The sequence below is a fragment of the Polypterus senegalus genome, chromosome 1 (genome assembly GCF_016835505.1).
Source record: "Polypterus senegalus isolate Bchr_013 chromosome 1, ASM1683550v1, whole genome shotgun sequence".
Lineage (NCBI taxonomy): Eukaryota > Metazoa > Chordata > Cladistia > Polypteriformes > Polypteridae > Polypterus > Polypterus senegalus.
The window spans coordinates 159,299,935-159,321,039 of NC_053154.1; the positions used below are offsets into that span (position 1 = coordinate 159,299,935).

Here is a 21,105-nt window from a genome sequence, read left to right on the forward strand (position 1 = left end):
CTCATGCAGGCTTGGTGTGTGGCTTTGTGGCTTTTGCTGCAGAAAAGGGTTCCACCTACACATCACCCTGTGGTAGACTAAGTGGTTCATAAAATGCTTTGATTTTTAAGTTTAGAAAAATCATTATCATCCTATTGAAGTCATTTTCATCTAAAAAGGCCTATGTCAGTTACAGTGATCATTTCTAAAATAAGAGTTACACAAAGATTTATAGTCAACTGAATTGGCTTAAATCTTCAGGGGCTTTAGACCTACTTTACATAGTGGTTCCAAAAAATCCCTTAAAGGCAGCAGTCTATCAAGCAGATACAGTACCTGGTTGTGACTGTGAAATATGGGCAACTTTGAATGGTTTTATGTTTTTTTTAACATTAAACGTGTCATAGTGGTATGGTGGGTATTGTTACTACTGCAAAGCACTTAGTTTTAATTCTGTAGTTATGTTGTCATGGGATTCCTGTGGAGTACAGTTTTTGAAATACCTGTTAAAAAAGCAGTTTTTTGGCATATTTCAACTGTACGGACAGGAAAAGGTTAAAGCAGTGGAAGGATTCAATAGATGAATGATGTACGATTTGCAAAGCCTTTGGGCTAACCTTGGAGTTAGATATTTTATTCATTCAGACAGTTTATATAGTAAGTTTTATTCAAACCTGGTAGTTTACAGAAAATTAAAAGCATAAAAGCATACAATATGTAATGTGTAAATCTGCAACTCCATACTGGCCTAGAATATTGTGAATGCCTGAGTAACTGCTCCCTGTGTCACGTGTGAGCATCAGAGTCAAGAGTATGTTTTGTACTCTATCACCTTGAATTGTAAATATTAATTTTGACCAGTGTGAGGATTAAGTAGGCTTAGAAAATGGTAAATTCAAGAGTAAGGAACACCAGTAACAAAATGCACAGGTCATTACAAATGAAGCTCTATGGATCCAGGTGTGGGTCACCGGTATGAATAGTTTAAGTGCCAGTATGAAGTCTCACAAGCCAATCTTCATGTCTTGGCAGCTGCACACCGGGTTAAGCCAGTGCTTCTTTAATTATTGGATCGCACCACTGGTGGGTCATGAGTTGCCAATAACTGTTTGTGAGTAGGTCGCTTAAATCAGTGTTTCTCCACCACTGGGTTGTGATCCAGGTTGATACTGGTAGGTTGTGGGTTGTTGTAGTTGGTTTGTGAGTGGGTTGCCTAAATGATTGGCAGCACTATGAGATGTTTCCCTGTTTCTAAGTGAGTTTTTTCACCTAGGGGAACCCCCGATCATGCTCGTTCCATCAAGAGGGTGGTTTGCAATTGCTGCTAGTGTTTAAATTAAATGGCAAAACTGGAGTATAAGACCATAAAGGTTGAGAAACACTGGCGTAAGGAAGGTGATGTGAGTCAAATATATATAAGAATTAGCCAAGTGGAATAGCTCCGATCAAAACAAACATTAAAAGGCCCTCCAGAGTCAGAAAAAATGAGTCCTTATTAAATAACAACAAAAGATGTATGAACTGTGGATTGTTTTGGCAACTTGTAGAACATTATTAACATATTAGCCAACCCGCGGCATAGCATATGCTGCATCATTATCAACGTGAACAGTCAACGTGGCTCACAGCTGCATGTGGACTGTAGCACAGACCAAAGCGAGTGAGGATGTGTTTGGTGACATGTTGGGGGCGGGCACATGAGCAAGCAGTGTGCATGCCTCGAGAGCGAGGGTGGACGCAGGAGGAGGGTGAGTGTTGGCGGTCGGGGCTCTGTCGTGCGTTCCCCATGACGTGGCAGGAGGGTTAGAGTGGGCGCTCGGGGCTCTGTCGTGCATAGCCCATGGTCAGGTGACTTGGTCGATTATATATACAGTGGAACCTCGGTTCACGACCATAATGCGCTCCAAAACTCTGGTTGTAAACCGATTTGGTTGTGAACCGAAGTAATTTCCCCCATAGGATTGTATGTAAATACAATTAATCCGTTCCAGACCGTATGAACTGTATGTAAATATATATTTTTTTAAGTTTTTATGCATAAATATAGTTAATTATACCATAGAATGCACAGCGTAATAGTAAACTAAATGGAAAAAACATTGAATAACACTGAGAAAACCTTCAACAACAGAAAAAACTAACACTGCAAGAGTTCGCGCTATAGCTTGCTAAAAAACTTTTTTTTAGTGAGTTTTAAGCACAGGGAAAAATATTAACATTTAAAAAATCCGTAATTTAATAAACAACCAAGAAAAGTAACATTGCAACAATGCACGTGCGTGCCTGTGTGTATGTGTGTGTCTCTCACACGCCTGTGTGTGTGTGTGTCTCTCTCTTGCGCACCTGTGTGTGTGTGTCTCTCTCTCTCGCGCCTGTGTGTATGTGTCTCTCTCGCATGCCTGTGTGTGTGTGTGTGTCTCTCTCTCGTGCGCCTGTGTGTATTTGTCTCTCTCTCCCGCGCCTGTGTGTGTGTCTCTCTCTCATGTGGACTGCAGCAACGATGAAAGTGACCGAGTCTGTGTTTGGTGAGTTGTTGCGTGCGGGCACATGAGCAGGCAGCACACATGCCTCGAGAGCGACGGTGGACACAGGACGAGGGTTGCAGTTGGCGGGCGAGGCTCTGTCGTGCATATCCCATGACGCGGGAGGAGGGTTAGAGTTGGCGGGCGGGGCTCTGTCGAGCATATCCTATGGTCTTAGAGTTGGCGGGCGGGACTCTGTGAGTTGGCGAGCGTGGCTCTCTGTCTTGCTGGCGCTCGCTGTCTTGCGTGCCCTTAGTGAATTATATATAGATTGTTTTCCTCTGGCTCTCGGCCCTAAGTACAAATTGCCTCAACTCGTCTGGTTGTAAGTCTGCCTATTGTCACAGCAAATTTCCCATGTGAAGCCAGGTAACACAACTATGTATACACTGTACAATATACAATACTAGCAAAATACCCGCGCTTCACAGCGGCGAAGTACTGCATTAAAATTTTTATTAAGAAGAAAATTAAACCTTTTTAAACTGAGGGAAAATATGCCAATAATTATTTGTTAAGGATCTCTTTGTATACCATGTTGTCAGTTCGGCCCTCCGGTTGTAACATGACCAAGCTGTGCGCTGAGGTTACTCTTGAGCATGTAACTTACAGTTGGCCATGTGAACAGTAATCTTGTCTCAAATGTCACAGCTTGGATTGCTGCTGTCATAATCGGTTTGAGTTTCATGGTTTGTTTCAATTACGACAGTATTTGCAGGATTTGTTGTGTTGAAGTGACATTTGGCATCTGTCAAGCGTTGTAAGCACACAACCGGTTTCATTGATAAAATCACATCCAGCTTTTGAGAGTTTAAACATTCATAAACGTCAAAGTGTCCACTACTGAAATCATCACCTGTCAATCTAAGATGTTTAAGAGGCATTGGCGGTTGTCGAAAGGTGTAAACTATTTGGCCATTTTGGTACACTTGAAAGCGACAACCGAACAATTCAGTGGCAGCCATCAACTCACATGCAGAACCATAGGTGAAGGGCTTAAGCATTTCACTCTTATAGTGCTCCTGTGTAGTATAATTATCTCCTGTACCGTAATCAGTCCACACCTTGAACCTGTCCCAGTCATTCAATACATAAGACAGAATCTTCCTCCGGATATCAAGAGTGAGCCTGATATGGCCGTGCAATATGTAACAAAGAGAATGGAAAAGGTAGGTGGTATCTCCGGGCAGGAAACCACTCGGTAAGTGACAGTTCTTTGATCGATAGTGATCATCTCGATAGACATGTTATTGGGGGTTGGAATGATAAAGGAAATGGGTACCTGAGCAATGTAAAGTAATTGTAAAATACCTATACAATACCTATAATTGTAATAAACAAACAATAAAACAGCGGAGAAGCCGTGGAAAAACAAATTTGGGCTGTAATTATCAGTAGGGAGACGTGAATCCCGTGGCGAAGCAAGGAAGGGAATGTAGAGACCGGAGCGATGGACAGTCTTATATAGGCAGGCAGCCAGCCAACAACGTGGGAGGCGTTGGGACGGGGGACACAACACCACCTCACGCGGTGACCGAGGTGCAGGCTATGGGCGTATATATGCGTAAGTAGGATTCAGTTAGCGTTGGGAACCCGTGTACCAAATTTCTTGAAGATGGGCCCATAAGTAACAAAGACTGTTGAAAAGTTCAATATGGCGGCCGACAGTGGCATCATACCACCGAAATAAGTACATACATTGGTTTCGGTTAGTGCAGGGAAGCTGCCTACCAAATTTCGAGAAGATGGGGCCATAAATAAGAAAGTTCAACATGGCAGGCGTTGTTGACCGTTATGACCATTATGCATAGAATTTCGAAATGAAACCTGCTTAACTTTTGTAAGTAAGCTGTAAGGAATGAGCCTGCCAAATTTCAGCCTTCTACCTACACGGGAAGTTGGAGAATTAGTGACGTTGGAAAGTTCAATATGGCGGCCAGTGGTGTCATACAGTAAGTATGTACATTGGTTTCGGTTAGCGCAGGAAGCCGCCTAAAATTTCGTGAAGATGGGGCCATGAATAAGAAAGTTCAATATGGCGGTTGTTGACCGTTATGACCGTTATGCATAAAATTTCAAAATGAAACCTGCTTAACTTTTGTAAGTAAGCTGTAAGGAATGGCCTGCCAAATTTCAGCCTTCTACCTACGGCGTTTGGAAAATTCAATATGACAGTGGCATCATACCACGAAAATAAGTACCAAATTTCAGCCTTCTACCTACACGGGAAGTTGGAGAATTAGTGACGTTGGAAAGTTTAATATGCTGGCTGACAGTGGCGTCATACTACCGAAATAAGTATGTACATTGGTTTCGGTTAGCGCAGGGAAGCCGCCTACCAAATTTCGTGAAGATGGGGCCATGAATAAGAAAGTTCAATATGGCGGACGTTGTTGACCGTTATGACCGTTATGCATAAAATTTCAAAATGAAACCTGCTTAACTTTTGTAAGTAAGCTGTAAGGAATGGGCCTGCCAAATTTCAGCCTTCTACCTACACGGGAAGTTGGAGAATTAGTGACGTTTGGAAAGTTCAATATGGCGGCTGACAGTGGCGTCATACCATCAAAATAAGTAAGTACATCGGTTTCGGTTAGCGCAGGGAAGACGCCTACCAAATTTCGTGAAGATGGGGCCATAAATAAGAAAGTTCAACATGGCGGCGTTGTCGAACGTTATCGACCGTTATGACCGTTACGCGTAGAATTTCGAAATGAAACCTGCTGAACTTTTGTAAGTAAGCTGTAAGGAATAAGCCTGCCAAATTTCTGCTTTCTACCTACATGGGAAGTTGGAGAATTAGTGAGTGAGTGAGTGAGTGAGTGAGTGAGTGAGTGAGTGAGTGAGTGAGGGCTTTGCCTTTTATTATTATAGATATATATGCAATACAATACATAGACACAAAATACATTTAATATAATTGTGTGTTTGTTTGTGTGTAATATGTGTGTGTATATTATTGTATCGCTTTGCTCGCCAACCACTGGGTATGGGTAACCAGATGTACAATTTAAATTTTAAAAAATTGTTATTTTCATGGGAACTGTTACATATGCATTATAGTTCAGTGAGTAATTAACCATAGTTAAAATAGCAAAATGTAATATATTGAAAGAAAATTATGTTTCATGTTGCGTTATAGGAATTCGTTTCTTTTTGGGGATTCGATTCTTTTTGTCTTTGATATTAACACGGAAATACCTTTTAAAATTTCAACTTTAATTTAAAACTTCAGTAAAAACAATATTTGGAATTAACTTTTCTTCAGTGTCGCATTGAATTTAGACTTACATCATGAAAATGCAACGTATAACTACCCGATGTAGCCAGTGGCATTGTTCTCAAGAATCAACGAATTTCTGGCCACTGTGGATTGCAAGTCATTGTAATAAATAAATCTGACTGACTGATAGTTCTGGATATTGCCATTGCATCATGATATAACTGAAATCCAAGAAAACTTCTTTGTCCGTGTTTTGCAGATAAATTTCGAGTAAAGTGTGATACTTTTGGACATACGTAATTGTATACATTATTGGCTGTATAATTTCTAATATGTCCGATCGTTTAACTCTTTCGATTCTATGTTGCATCGCTTCTCCGTGATCTATACTAATAAAAGGCAAAGCCCTCACTGACTCACTCACTCACTCATCACTAATTCTCCAACTTCCCGTGTAGGTAGAAGGCTGAAATTTGGCAGGCTTATTCCTTACAGCTTACTTACAAAAGTTAAGCAGGTTTCATTTCGAAATTCTACAAGTAACTAACGGTCATAACGGTTGATAACAGTCGACAACGTCCGCCATGTTGAACTTTTTTATTTATGGCCCCATCTTCACGAAATTTGGTAGGCGGCTTCCCTACGATAACCGAAACCAATGTACTTACTTATTTCGATGGTATGACGCCACTGTCAGCCGCCATATTGAACTTTCCAACATCACTAATTCTCCAACTTCCCGTGTAGGTAGAAGGCTGAAATTTGGTACTTATTTCAGTGGTATGATGCCACTGTCAGCCGCCATATTGAACTTTTCAATGGTCGTTGTTACTTATGGGCCCATCTTCAAGAAATTTGGTACGCGGGTTCCCAACGCTAACTGAATCCTACTTACGTACATATATACGTCCATAGCCTGCAGCTTGGTCACCGTGTGAGGCGGCGTTGGGTCCCCCATCCCAACGCCTCCCACGTTGTTGGCTGCCTGCCTATATAAGGCCGTCTGTCGCTCCAGTCTCTACATTCCCTTCCTTGCTTCGCCACGGGATTCACGTCTCCCTGCTGATAACTACAGCCTTTTTATTTAATCCACGGCCGCTGTTTTATTGTTCATTTATTACGATTATAGTTATTGTGTAGGTATTTTAGACTTACTTTACATTGCTCAGGTACCCATTTCCTTTATCATTCCAACCGTACCCCCATTAACATGTCTATCGAGGTGATCACCATCGATCAAAGAACTGTCACTTACTGAGTGGATTCCATGCCCGGAGATGGCACCTGCCTTTTCCATTCTCTTTGTTACATATTGCACGGCCATATCAGGCTCACTCTTGATATCTGGAGGAACATTGTGTCTTATGTATTGAATGACTGGGACAGGTTCAAGGTGTGGACTGATGACGGTACTGGTGATAATTATACTATACAGGAGCACTAGAAGAGGCAAATGCTTAAGCCCTTCACCTATGCATCTGCCTGTGAGTGGATGGCTGCTGCTGAATTGTTTGGTTGTCGCTTTCAAGTGTACCGAAATGGCCAAATATTTTACACCTTTCGACAACCGCCATTGCCTCTTAAACATCTTAGATTCACAGGTGACGATTTCAGTAGTGGACACTTTGATGTTTATGAATTTTTAAACTCTCAAAAGCTGGATGTGAAGTTATCGATGAAACCGGTTGTATACTTACAACGCTTGACAGATGCCGAGTGTCTCTTCAACACAAGTCCTGCAAATACTAACATGATTGAAACAAACCATGAAACTCAAACCGATTATGACAGCAGCAATCCAAGCTGTGAGATTTGAAACAAGATTACAGTTCACATGGCCAACTGTACGTTGCATGCTTAAGAGTAAGCTCAGTGCACAGCTTGGTCATATTACAACCGGAGGGCCGAACTGACAATGTGGTATACAAAGAGATCCTAAACAAATAATTATTAGTATATTTTCCCTCAGTTTAAAAGAGTTTCATTTTCTTCTTAATAAAAATTTTAAGGCAGTACTTTGCCGCTGCGAAGCATGGGTATTTTGCTAGTCATAAATATACACCTGACTGAATTGTGATTTCTTCGAAATTTAACTTGTCATAGCTTTAATTGTTGCGGGACCACAGAGTTGAGAGGACTGTGGTGTTGTCTGAAAATGTTTGAGGGTAGGGCATGACTTGAAAAAACTATTATTTATACGAAGAAGAATTAATTATGGAAATGCCTTAATTGGAGGCAATTTAAAACACTCAAATGTCCCAGAAGAGATCATATGTAGATCAACCATATGAAACATGACCAGATGTTAAATAACACGTCAATATTTAAAGTTGATTAAATAATCCATCTTATAAAGTTTTATGTTTATTGGATCATATTTACCTTTCAGAAGTAATGTCTGTACTTCACACTCCTTTCAAGTACTTTAGGGATATAGGTTAAGTTCTCTCATTAAAAGAAGTTTAGTACTTCATACTGTAAAAAAAACTATTATTTCTTTAAATACAATTAAATTATTACTTTTTAGCATTGCTTATTTTTATTAACATTTTTACTATCTGTAAATCCATCAATTCTATATCTAGAATGCACAGGAATAAAGTCTATTCTGTCAACACTGGCCCAAGGTAGAAGACAACTCAATAAGCCAATATGGAGTGCTTGTCAATCACATGACACATTCAGGCACACACCCACATTACTGAACATTGGATCAATTTAAACTTGCCAGTTTGTATGTCTTCATTCATACAGACAAGTCAGGATTTAACCTCAGGGACCTGGAGCTGCGAGGATAAACACTTGTGCCATTCTCTAACCATTTTTCCCACTTTCTGGTTCTTCTTGACATCCTGCTGTGACACTCTTGCATACTATACTATAATACAGAATTCCTAGGAAGGGGCAGGGGGGCCATTGGTCTAGGTCAGCCACACCCTAACTGTGTTTATTCTAAAAGACTGTCATCCCTGAGAAGTTTGTTTTTTCTACAATGTAGATATGCAGAGTTTTTGTTTTCTTATTTTCTAGTTCCAAATGGATATGTTTTCAGTTAGTCTCATTTCTTTTATATTCTTAAATTGGAAGTATTAGACTGAATCACTAAACAAAGCATACTAACTATTTATAAGTCTATGACTAAACATTTATTAATATAACATACATTTTTCAAACCCACTTAGTCCAATTTTGGACTATAGGTACTAGAGGCTATCTTGGCGGCATCAGGCACTAGTTTGCACCATGACACATTAGTTGATTAGAAAAGTTTTAAAATAGCGGGATGAATTGCTATGTGTCATGTGAGCTGCAAAACAAGAATGACTCACTTTTTTGGGGATTAGGTATAAGCAGTAACAACTTACAAAAAAGTGCACTTCTTATTTTCATGAAATTCTGGGAAACGTGTGGGATGATTTGCATTGAAAGGCTCCAGAGCAGTTCTCACTATTACAGATGTCATACGAAAGATTTAGTAGGTGCATTTGTTTCAGGAAGATTTCCATCATTTTGTGCATGTTACAGCAGTGGCATATGGTCTTTTGTCACTGATGCTTTTTGAGGGCTTTAATGGTATCTGTTATACTGTTATTGGTATGAGTGACATATCCTGTTACTCATACAACTGGAAAAATACTATTGTGTACGAGTGTGCATTGTAATGCATAAATTCACTTGGCAATCAAGAAAGCTAGACATTATCAGCCAAGACATCTAGGTATTTTTCAGAACACTTTTAAAATACTATTCTCTTAGTACTAATAAAAGTGTGAACTATTATTTGTCAATGCGATCCAATACCAGTTTGATTGATATTGAACAAAGTACTAAATGAGTATTTAATATTCCTTTTCTGAGGTTTATCTGTAGACCTTATGGACAAGTGGCATTAGCATTTGTATGTGTCTTGTGGGATCTTCAGTGTAGCTTCACACATTATGGGCATATTTATTATTCAAAACTGTTGGTATGTGTTTAGTTACAGTATATGCTCTGTCTCCTCAAAACTGCAGCTAAAGAACTGCTCTCTGCCTATAAAATCTCAGGAAGAAGGTCAGGTCTTCCAAATTGGCTCTGCGTTTTTGCAGAGTTTAATCGTTAAGTACTTATTTTGTAGATTTTTCTGTATTTTGACCTTTTCTGTCTCTGTTTTTCTGACTACCAATTTCTAGTTTGTGGATTTGGCTTTGTTTGTGTTGGGCTGCCTTTATAGGTACTCCTTTGTGATCTGGATAATGGACTACCTGTCTAACAGACTGCAGTTTGTGAGGCTCAAGGACTATGTCTCTGATGTGGCTGTGAGCCACATTGGAGCATCAGAAGGTAGAGTTCTGTCACCTTTTCTGTTCACCTTACATGTCTTGGACTATAAATATGATACCAGGCCATGTCACACTCAGAAATTCTCTGATGATTCTACACTAATGAGTTGCATTTTTAAGGGGTATGAGACAGATTACAGTGGAACCTCAGTTTGCGAGTAACTTGGTTTACGAATTTTTAAAAAATTTTTAATAAATTTTGACTTGATAAACAAGCGAGGTCTTGCAATACGAGTAGTATGGATACGCTTTGTCTGCTGAGCGGCATGTGATCACTACTGAGCTGATGGTTCTACTCGCGCGCACACATGTGTGTGTGTGTGTGTGTGTGTCTATCTCTCTCGCGCGTACATGTGTGTGTGTCTCTCTCTTTCTCTCTCTCTCTCTCTCGTGGGCAATCGTCTACTATTGTCCATCTGAGTCAGCGTGCCTCACTCATATAGTCAACATCCATACGAACGTATACAATTTACTACAGCATTGTGACTGTGTGTGTGTGTGTGTGTGTGCACGCACGTGTGTGCTATGACGTGCGAGTCCTCATTTTGCGCCCCAAAATACGAAGCTGAGTCTCAGTACTTTAACAACACCAGCCTTATTCAGCTTGAAACAGCAACAGCGTTGTTATTTATTGTAGCGGGATCTGCCACTTTCCTATACACAGACACAGCAGTAAGGCAATGTTGTGGCCAAGCAGTACTGTGCCCTGTGCATTTATAATGTTCCTTGTTCCTTGTATCACCCATTGACGGCAGGGGCTTATTGCATGTCAGCGATATTTTCGGATTCGCTTTTACGGCGAACTGCTACAGCGCTGGGAGACTGCAATTGCTTTGGGACGCTCTTCCGCGTGTCGTCCCGTTGGGTGGAATCCCACAAGAGTTTAGAAACTCACTCACACCAGCCATGATTCTTTTCAAAGGTAAAGTGCAGGTTAATTTGTTTTATGTATTTTTACTTTATATTTTGTATTAATCATTTTTATATGATTAGTTTTGAGTTGTGGAACGAATCATCTGAGTTTCCATTATTTCTTATGGGGAAATTTACTTTGATATACGAGTGCTTTGGACTGCGAGCACGTTTCCGGAATGAATTATGCTCGCAAGCCGAGGTTCCACTGTATATGGGATTCAGATGGGGGGCATTTTTCCTTGGTGCAAAAATATTTGAGTTCAACTTAATCAGAAAAAATAAGACAATGGTTGATGACTTTGGCAACACCGAAAAGCCTCTATACCTGGTCAGTATTCAGTGAGTGATGTGGAGGTGGTGCACTGTTACACATACTTAAGGGCCCACATCACTGACAGGCTGGACTGATAACACAGTGGAATTTGAATAAGAAAGGGTAGAGCAGACTCTCCTGGTAAGACTGTGTTACTTTAGTGTGGGTAGTGACATCCTTTACATGCTGTGTAATGTTGTAGTGTGAGTCCCACCAAATCAACAGCTAATTAAGAAGGAAGGCTTAGTTTTGGGACAGAGAGTTAGCAGTGGAAAAGTGAAGACAAAACTGATGGTCATTATGAACAATGATGCACATTCTTTCTATGACACACTAGCATTGAAAACTTAGCCAAAAGAAGTGCCTTGAAATGATACTGGGTCTCCTTCAGATGAAACAACAATTCACCCTTATAGTGCTTCACTGTGACTGCTCTGCACTCATTATCCCAGACTTTTCTGCATTGTTTGGTATAATATTATAATATTTCTTGAACATGCAACACATCACCACTCTCTGGTGCCAAGATAATCAAGAATGCATCTTTTGTGCATAATGTTGTAGACGTTTTAAAATTTATGACCTATAAGATAAGTAAATTCTACCATTGGTTTCTGAAATAAAACCACTTATTCTATGGACAAAGGTACATCTAGAGTGCTGAAATCACCCTGAAAGCGTTCCTTGTTAGATGTTTACCAGGAGGGAAATCAGATTTTTTACAAAAGTTTTTCAAAAATGTTTCCTTCCACTTTTAATCTAATTTCCTTTATATTTATTATAATAAATGTCTAGCTGTTTTTTCAATAGTATCCTATTTCCCTCTGATACTGCAACTGCTACATTTCTAATTTACATACATATTGACAAGATTGTTCATAGCATAAAGTGATACATATTTAAACAAATTTATTTGTATCATTGGGCAGCATTCTTAAATGATATTTTTTTACACTTATCAAATTATTTTTAGTTCTTATAGAAGAAGGATAACAATCATTCGAGTGCTAAGGCCATTTTATTTTCTCTTTACTGCAATGTCATTCAGCATCAAAATATTAATGTTAATTTAGTTTATGGAACTTATCTCTCCAAATAGTAGCGCAAGCTGGCATTCCAGATAAGCATTTGAAGTCCCAAAGCCACTTAAAATAGACATAAAAAATATCAATCACATCACGTTGAACAAATTAAAATCTCTAATGTGATGCCTGTCACCCAAGTTGGATTTATCTAATTTTCAAGCTTGGCGTGGACAAGATGATTGTTAGTTATGATGATGATGTGATAAATAATCCATAAATCTAAAGGAGGGTGTACTTTCTTTTTCACATGACCATATGTGAAGTGGAGCAGGAAGATTATAATTTGGTTGAGTACATGCCCTTCCCTATTTTTTGAACAAAAATGTTAAATGAGAACCCATTATTATAGCATTTGCAAAAGGAAAATGTTGACTGAAATGAGGAGGCCGTTTTAGACACCCACTTCCCACGCATTTGGTGGCACTGATCACATATTTGACTCAGAACAGCACAGAAGATTGCTTTGCTATGCTGCTGTCAGGAAGAGTATAGAGTGTTAAGCCTTTTCTTGTTCTTTTTTAATTAATTTATTTGCACAGAAAACCAGAATACTCTGAAAAAAAGACCAAAATGTCTGAACAGAAGATGCCTGCTCACTTTCAACTGCTAACCCGTGATCACCTCCCAGTCTTATAATATACTGTGTCATGAGTGTAGGGGACAGCCTGGCATTGTGTCCTAATACCTTTTCTCTTCCTCCTTCTGAGGACCAGAAGATTGACTGCTGTAATACCACTGACTTTGCTTCCATTATCCGTCCACCTAGACCTTCCTCTTTCTGTTACAAGGACAGACCTGAAGATCTGCCTTTTTGAGACAGTTCTATCCTGACCTGGTGTCTGTATAGAGGTCTCCAGAACTGTTGTGTGTTTTGTTTATGTTTGCATTCTGTTTAATTATATGAGTTTACCAGGCTGATACCCCAACTCTTTATCTTTAGAAACTAATATGATGAACAGTAAAAAACAATTATGAGAAGGGCGTTCAAATAAAAAATAATTACTTATGAAATATGCTACACACTTTTAACATTTACTGTATATTGTCTCAAAGAACAGAAGGAATTATGTTGAGAGTATCTTCCCATATCTTCCTATATATATTTTTACATCTTTTAAAAATATTTTTTTATGTTCCCCACATATTCACACAATGTGGTCCAATAGTAGTACAGCTTATCAAAAATACTTTCTATATTGCAGCTGCTCTACCACTGCATTTCTGTTTCGGATACACATCTGTGCTTTCCATTTTTGAAAAAGCTGCTTTATCAGCCATGATTGGTTGATGTGACTAGTTGAATGATCTGGAATTATCCATGAAGGTGACAGGTTTTAAACTTTTAAATGAAGGGTAAGGTGAGGTTACATTTCACTATCACAGGTTGAAAAGAGAAACAGCTGGCTTCATAGGCTAAAGGGGTGAGGAAAAGGAAATAAACATTTTTGTCTTTACAGAATCATACACATTTATTAACCTAACTTCCAAGTAAGACAATTACGGGAAATAACTGCATAGCTTTGTAGAAATAGTTATGGCAGTTTTCGTGGGATGCTTGAAAAGACAGACATAAATTCTGTGTTATATGTAAGAATAAATTATAAGATAGATTGTAAATAAACAACATGCAATTCCTTCAGAGCACCATCAGTTATGCACACTATTGAGTTATTGTTTCCATCTAGTGTATATGTAGCACTATTAATTAAGTACTATTTCAGCAAATAATGCCAACTTTTAGTAAGGTTGTCTCAGTAATTACTTTTTTGTAGATATGTGTATATACAGGAAATATAAAATCTTTCTTTCCTGTATTTTAAGTTAGGCTAACTTTTCTAGATATTGGTGTGGTGGTTTTTGTTTGATCCTTGGACAGGCAGACAGGCAGGAATCCAATTTTTAATATATTTAGATAACAACACTGTAATTGCATTAAATGGATTTAAAAACATTGCTAGCTGGCTTGCTGACTGACTGGCTGGATGGATGGATGGATGGATGGATGGATGGATGGATGAATGGATGGATTTTTACAAAATGTCAACCAACCTCTGAGCCTATATAAAAGTGTCCATCCATAACAATAAAAATAATAACACATTTTATTTATACAGCACCTTTCCCATGCTCAAGGCACTTACAGAATATAAGAAAGAACGACAGGATATACAGTATATAGCATTGTACAAACCAAATAAATAAATAAATAAAGAAGATTACGACAGTGAATTCAGAGAAAAAATGCTTAACAGACAACATAATTGATGGTCTAGTACACACACACAGGTTACATGAGCATCTGGACATAGAGGTAAACTGAAAGAAGGGTAATAAAATTAAGTAGAGGTAAAAGCCTTCCTCAACAGATGAGTTTTGAGTTGTTTTTTTTTAAAAGCATTCATGGAGTCAGCTGATCTAATTAATTTCGGTAGGCCATTCCTGATTTTGGGTGCTATACAGGTGAAGGCCCTGTCACCCATGGAGTGTAGATTAGTGTGGGGCACAACAAGATTGCCAGAATCAGAGGATCTTAGTGGGTGGGCAGGCAATTAGTGATGGAGAAGGTCACTTGTGTAGTTTGGCGCAAGGTTATTTAAGGCTTTGTAGGTTATTAGTAGGATTTTATATTTGATTCTGTAAGACACAGGGAGCCAGTGAAGATGGCACAGGATGGGTGTGATGTGCTCGCCGCTGCTGCTGGTTTGAGTAAGGACTCTTGCAGCTGAGTTTCGAATAAGCTGGAGCTGTGATAGAAGATTAGAAGTGGCACCTGCCATCAGCGAGTTACAATAATCGATGCGGGATGTGATAAAAGCATCCATCTAACCTGCTATATCCGAACACAAAAGTCTGCTGGAGCCAATCCCAGTGTGCAAGGTAGGAACAGATCCCGGGCAGGGCACCAGCCCACAGCAGGTCACACACACTAGGGACAATTTAGGATCGCCAATGCACCTAACCTGCATGTCTTTGGACTGTGGATGGAAACTCAAGCAGACAGGGGGAGAACATTCAAACTCCATGCAGGGAGGACCCGGGAAGCAAACCCAGGTCTCCTTAGTGCAAGGCAGCAGCCTGTGCCGCCATATAAAAGTGTAATTACTTTAAATAATTAGCAAACTGTTAATGTAAAGGAAGGATGAACCAACTATTGCTCATTTTTATTTGAATTATTTAATAAATTAAAGTGAGCTTTAAAATTAAAATAGAAGATAAAACTCTGAAAGGGGTCCCCAGAGACAGTAGATAGTCTGTGCTTATAGATATTCCATTTCTGGATGAGGATTTGAGTTCAAATATACTACATAAATCAAAAGAAAGAACAGAAAACCCTGCAATTTTGATGAAGTTAAAATAGTAGCTTCACTTATCCAACAGATCTATTCATTCATGAAGATGCTTTCAGAGCTGACATGTGTCAGAAGTAAGCTTTATTTCATTCTGATGTGCATCTCCTCTGAAGGAGTTTCTTTCCTCCTTCCTTTGTTATCAGCTCTACTTTGACTACTGATAAAGAAAAGGAATTACTTGCCGATTATCAGCTTTGCTCTTTGTTTCTGAAGGCCATCGCTGGCTGCAATAAATGTTTATCTTTAAATGGGATGATGACAGCAGTTCACACAGCCAGGTGTAAGTGACTGCAGTGTTAGCGTAAATCAAAAGACTAAATTCAAAGAGAAACGATCAAATGATGTAAGCCTTAATGAAAGGATCATTTGGAAATTAGCTACAATGAAGAACATAAGACAAAAGTTGTAATCAGTATTTGACAAAGACAATGTTATTTCAATTAACTAATGAGAGAAATAATTTTTCAATGCAGTAGGGCTGACTTGCCACCTTTTCTTTACTAGAAATAAATGCTGTACCCATTAAAAACTGAAATTAAAAACAGTTTTTGTGTTTAGTTTTAGATCTGTTTTGTTTCTCATAAAGTTGATACCAAATTTTATTTCATTCAGCTCAGAAGAACAATGAAAATGCCTTTTCCCATCATTATGCCAGGCTAATGATTTAGAATAAGTGAATCAGAAGCCTTGCCTGTCCCTTCATATTATGCTTTCTTGCTTCTGAATTATTTCATAAGATTTACAGAATGGCAGCAACTACATATTTAGACGCACAGCTCTTTGGCCCCAGGTTTAGTTCTGGGCTTGTTGGGTCAGTTGTCTACAGTTTGTGTTTTGATTTTTTCTAGCAGCTGTGTTTCACTTACAGATTGAAAAGACATAGTCAGATCAGTGTTCCTAAGTTTCTGTTGTTTTTGTCAGTACCATATAACACTACCAGATTATTATTCAGGTCCTGTCAATTCTGAATTATAGTAATTATTGTGAAAAACAAATGATTAGAGGATATAGATTATTACTTTATATTTGGGAGACTCATTCTGGCAAGAATACTACTGGGAGGCATTAAACTTTATGCTTGATTTTTGTAAAATATTTAATTTTTATTTCTTATATCGTTACAATATTGTTTAATGCATTTATATTTTTTTTATATGTTTTGCACATGATAATTTTGTGGGTGCTGCCATTAATGATGTCTGTTTCTGGCTACATTTGCTAACGTTGGTTTAGACTTGATTGATTTTGTTTGGTCACATGACCCAGCCTTGTGATACAGCACATCACTGCAAGCATATAAAAGATGGCAGTGCAACACTTTAGTTATAGTAGTTTCGAGATAAAAAATCTTAAACTTGTGCTTACCAATTTTCATTCTGTCAGGCTTCTTCATGCTTTGCGTTTCATTCAGTTGATCAAGCTGCCCTGTGGGACATCCTGTGGGTTCGCAGGATCCCCTCAAAGTTGCTGGATATCATAGCCAGCCTATACACTGGTACTGTGAGTGCTGTGCAGAGTGGAGGCAGAACCTTTGTGTTTCCCCAGTTGATTCTGGGGTTCGTCAGGGGTGTGTTCTTGCTCCTACTCTGTTCAGTGCTTGTATGGACAGGGTGTTGGGCAAGGTCGTGGGGTCCAGTGGCTGTGGGGCATCTGTTGGTGAAGAAAGATTCATGGATCTTGACTTTGCTGACGATACTGTGATCTTCACGGAGTCAATGGAGGCTCTGATCGGGGTGCTTGACAGACTGAGCGAGGAGTCTGAGTGTCTGGGCTTGCGAGTGTCCTGGATAAAAACCAAGATTCAGGCGTTTAATGACCTCTTCGGCACAGCCATCAACAGTGTGTCTGTTTGCAGAGAGAGTGTCGACCTTGTCGAGAGGTTTACTTACCTTGGCAGTGAGAGTCATGTTTCTGGTGACTCTTCCTGTGAAGTCAGTAGATGGATTGGGAGAGCATGGGGGGTCATGAGGTTTCTAGAAAGGAGTGTGTGGCGCTCCCTATATCTATGCAAAAGGAAGAAGGTCCAAGTCTTTAGAGTCCTGGAGCTTCCTGTCATGCTATATGGTTGTGAGACATGGACACTATCCAGTGACCTGAGAAGAAGACTGGACTCCTTTGCTAATGTGTCTCTCCGGAAAATCCTTGGGTACCGTTGGTTTGACTTTCTGGAGTCCCGAATGAAGCACATTACCTGCAGTGTGAGGGAGTGTCAATTACGGCACTATGGCCATGTGGTGCGTTTCCCCAAGGGTGATCCGACTCATAAGATCGTCGTCATTGTTGGGGACCCGAGTAGCTGGACCAGGCCAAGGGGCCGCCCACGTAACACCTGGCTGTGACAGATAGAGGGTCATTTCTGGAGGGTGGGACTGGACCGCGTGTCTGCCTGGGGGGTTGCAAACTGGGATCCCAAGTTGTTTCGTCATGTAGTGGGTGCGGCAACACACTATACCAGTGCATTCTCCCCAAATTGACTTGACTTGACAGGCTTCTTGATGTTTTTCTGTTTTTGGCCAATATCTTTTTTGATTACTGATTTATGCTGCTGATGCTCAAACTGTTTACTTTAACTTTGGCCTTTACTTTTTAGCAAATTTTTTTGCCTGCCCCTTAAATTTAATTTTCAGATTAGTTAAAAATGTATTGTTTTTTAAATGAAAAAATTATATTTACAAGAAAAATGTAATTAATTTCTGTTTTGCTTTATTAATAATTAAGCCTAAATACTACACCCCTGCTGTCTTAATTAAACAAAATATAAACTTAGGATCTAAGACAGGACCAGCTATAGGTACAGGCCAAGTAGCCTCCAGCGTAGGGACACCAAAACCTCCTCCAGAAGTCCCTGATCCCCAACCCTGTTCATTGATTTCATGCACGATTGTAAGGGCACCAGTCTCCAAGGGGTACCTCTGCACCCCCTAGGATCAAATCCGATTGCATCACTCTCCAAGGATCCAGTTACAGTATCTTCAGTTATGGATCCAAACATGTGGATCTAAAAGGGGGACTTTCTTTTAGATTTCTCTTTTTGGTAGCTTGCAACCGACACTACCTAAGGGCATAAAATACCCTTAAGCCAGCCCCATACAATGATACAATATTATTCAATATATATATTTTTTATAGTTGGACAAGAAGCAGTATAAAAGAATAGCTGGATGGTACACAAGAATTAAACTAGCAGTCTTTTGATTTAAGCTCCAATGATGTATCCATTATGACACACTCCCTTAAAACCGACTGAGTGTGGGCTTGGTGTCCCTGAAAATCCCATTCACATTCAGTCTTGATATTTCATTCCCCCCTTTATCGTCATCTTGCTTTTGGTTGCATTCTTCTACAACGTTAACTGTTCTGTAAGTCACTTTTTGATAATGCTCAAAATTAAACATAACAGCCTATATAAAAAGAAGAGCAACATAATCTATGAGGCCCTTTCAATGGTAAGTATGTATAAGTTCCTGCTGTCGTGTAAATTTACTCAAGAGCTACAATTACTCCTAGAAACCAAAGATGGGCTGTTGGATTAATGTATATGAATGACAAGGAAAGGAAAGAATATTACTGGTGGAGACTTTAGGCAAAACAAGGGCCATGTACTCTTTGTATTATTTGGCAGGTACTGTATCACATATCTATGATCTGCTTCTTGCCAACTGAGTGGACGTGGTGGATGTTTGCCAACTGGCCGACCAACCACAAGCATTACCTGGTAGGTAACCACCATTCAAATAATCAGATTGTGATTCAGAATTTAATACTCTGATTTTCACCCTGTCAAGTAAGCGAACCAGCCACCGTGGCTCAACGTCAGAAGCTTCGCCAAGGTTTGATCTCCGTAAGGGGAAGCAAAAGTGCATACACCTGATGAGCCCCAATTACGTCGAAACACATATTATGTACTCTTTGCATTATTTGAGAGGTACGGTATAACTTTAAAATTGGCACGCAACGTCCCATCACACATTAAAGACAGTCTTTTCAGAACACTTGAATTACATAATTAATAATCTTTGCTACTGAAGCAAAATTGTCCTTTCCACCTGGGCCTTCTGTCTTTCAGGTTGCTACAAAGAACAACCGTCACTCTCCTTCCCCGACAGAGGAAAAAAATTTTAATGATGACTACACTGATTTCTATTTAATGACACTAAACACCTATGGCATCTCCTTGATCATAAAGAATTATAAAGCTGTGAAGACATTTGTCCTCCTGTTCTGAATTGGAAACAAACTGTGATCACCAAAAGACAGAGTCTTGATGATATTTGTGCAACAAAAAGCCTCAAAATGCTACATAGTGTATTTTTGGTAATTAACTTGCACCTCACTAGACATCACAAGACACCTCAAGTTGAATAAGTGAAAAATGAAACATGAATTAGCTATATTTTTCATTTTTGCAGCACTTCTGACATGTCTTATTAATACCACTAAAATAACGGCCGACACGTGTTTGCTCCCCTGCGAAATTATGGTGATGAGTCTATTACTTTTATTCTGCTATTTAAAAACTGTGAACAGCAGCAATGAGTAAGTATTGCAAAAATCTGTGAAGGAAAAAAACAGAAAATACATACCCAAAGTTGGTCATCAATTCCTGGTGGGTTCTTTTTAATGAATGCACCATAATAAGTGGCAATATTGCGATGATGAGAGTATTTCTTAAGCATGTTAATTTCTTGCTTGATTTCTTCTTCTTCATCCTGTAGGTGTAAGCAGATAGAGCATTTTAGTAATTTTTCATAGTACAGTTGTACAATCAATTTCTTCTCAGATTGGGGCGGGCCTGCTCTCCACTAAAAGAGATCAGTTTAATGATTTACATGCGTGAAAATTGTAGCATAGGATGGGCAACACGCTCAGAGTCAATATAAGACAATATAAACATATAAAAAGGAGTTAACAAAAATACCTTCAAATATTGTTTGAAAATTAAAGTAAAGCAGGAAAGTTAAAATTTATCCATGTTTACCATACAAGATTAGTTTTCCAAGATTTTCAAAGAAATGGTCGTATTATTATTTGGTTTCAGTTTTATTAGTATCACTTAACTTGCAAATATGAACACACTTCCTGCAGAGTGGTGTCCAACCTATACAATTTTATGAAGGAAAATTTGCTATATAGTAAAATGTTAAGGTCTGTGTGATCACTCTCTCAGAGAAATTTGAACGGTCAGTTTGGCTTTGGTGTTGTATGGGGAATTGCAAGTGTGAGGTGCACAAATAGGAGTAAAGGCATATGAGTCACACACAGAGAGTCACCTTCAAAGATGGCAAGTATAAAACCAGTCAGGACGTGAGAAGGAGGCCTTGAAAATAATGAAAGAGTATGACATGCAGGCTTTATAGGAACTGACTCAAGACAGTGGGTGCCAGTTACGAGATATT

The 21,105-nt window shown here is 39.2% G+C and overlaps 1 protein-coding gene across 9 annotated transcripts in view; it reads right to left on the minus strand.

The window, feature by feature from the left end:
• The window catches only part of tnika (TRAF2 and NCK interacting kinase a), a 385,955-nt gene that overhangs the window by 145,783 nt on the left and 219,067 nt on the right, over positions 1 to 21,105 (minus strand). For all 9 annotated transcript variants that reach the window (XM_039761347.1, XM_039761379.1, XM_039761361.1 and 6 more), the window contains exon 4: positions 20,293 to 20,418. In XM_039761347.1, coding sequence (XP_039617281.1) covers positions 20,293 to 20,418 — 126 coding nt within the window. The remainder of the gene's footprint in view (positions 1 to 20,292; positions 20,419 to 21,105) is intronic.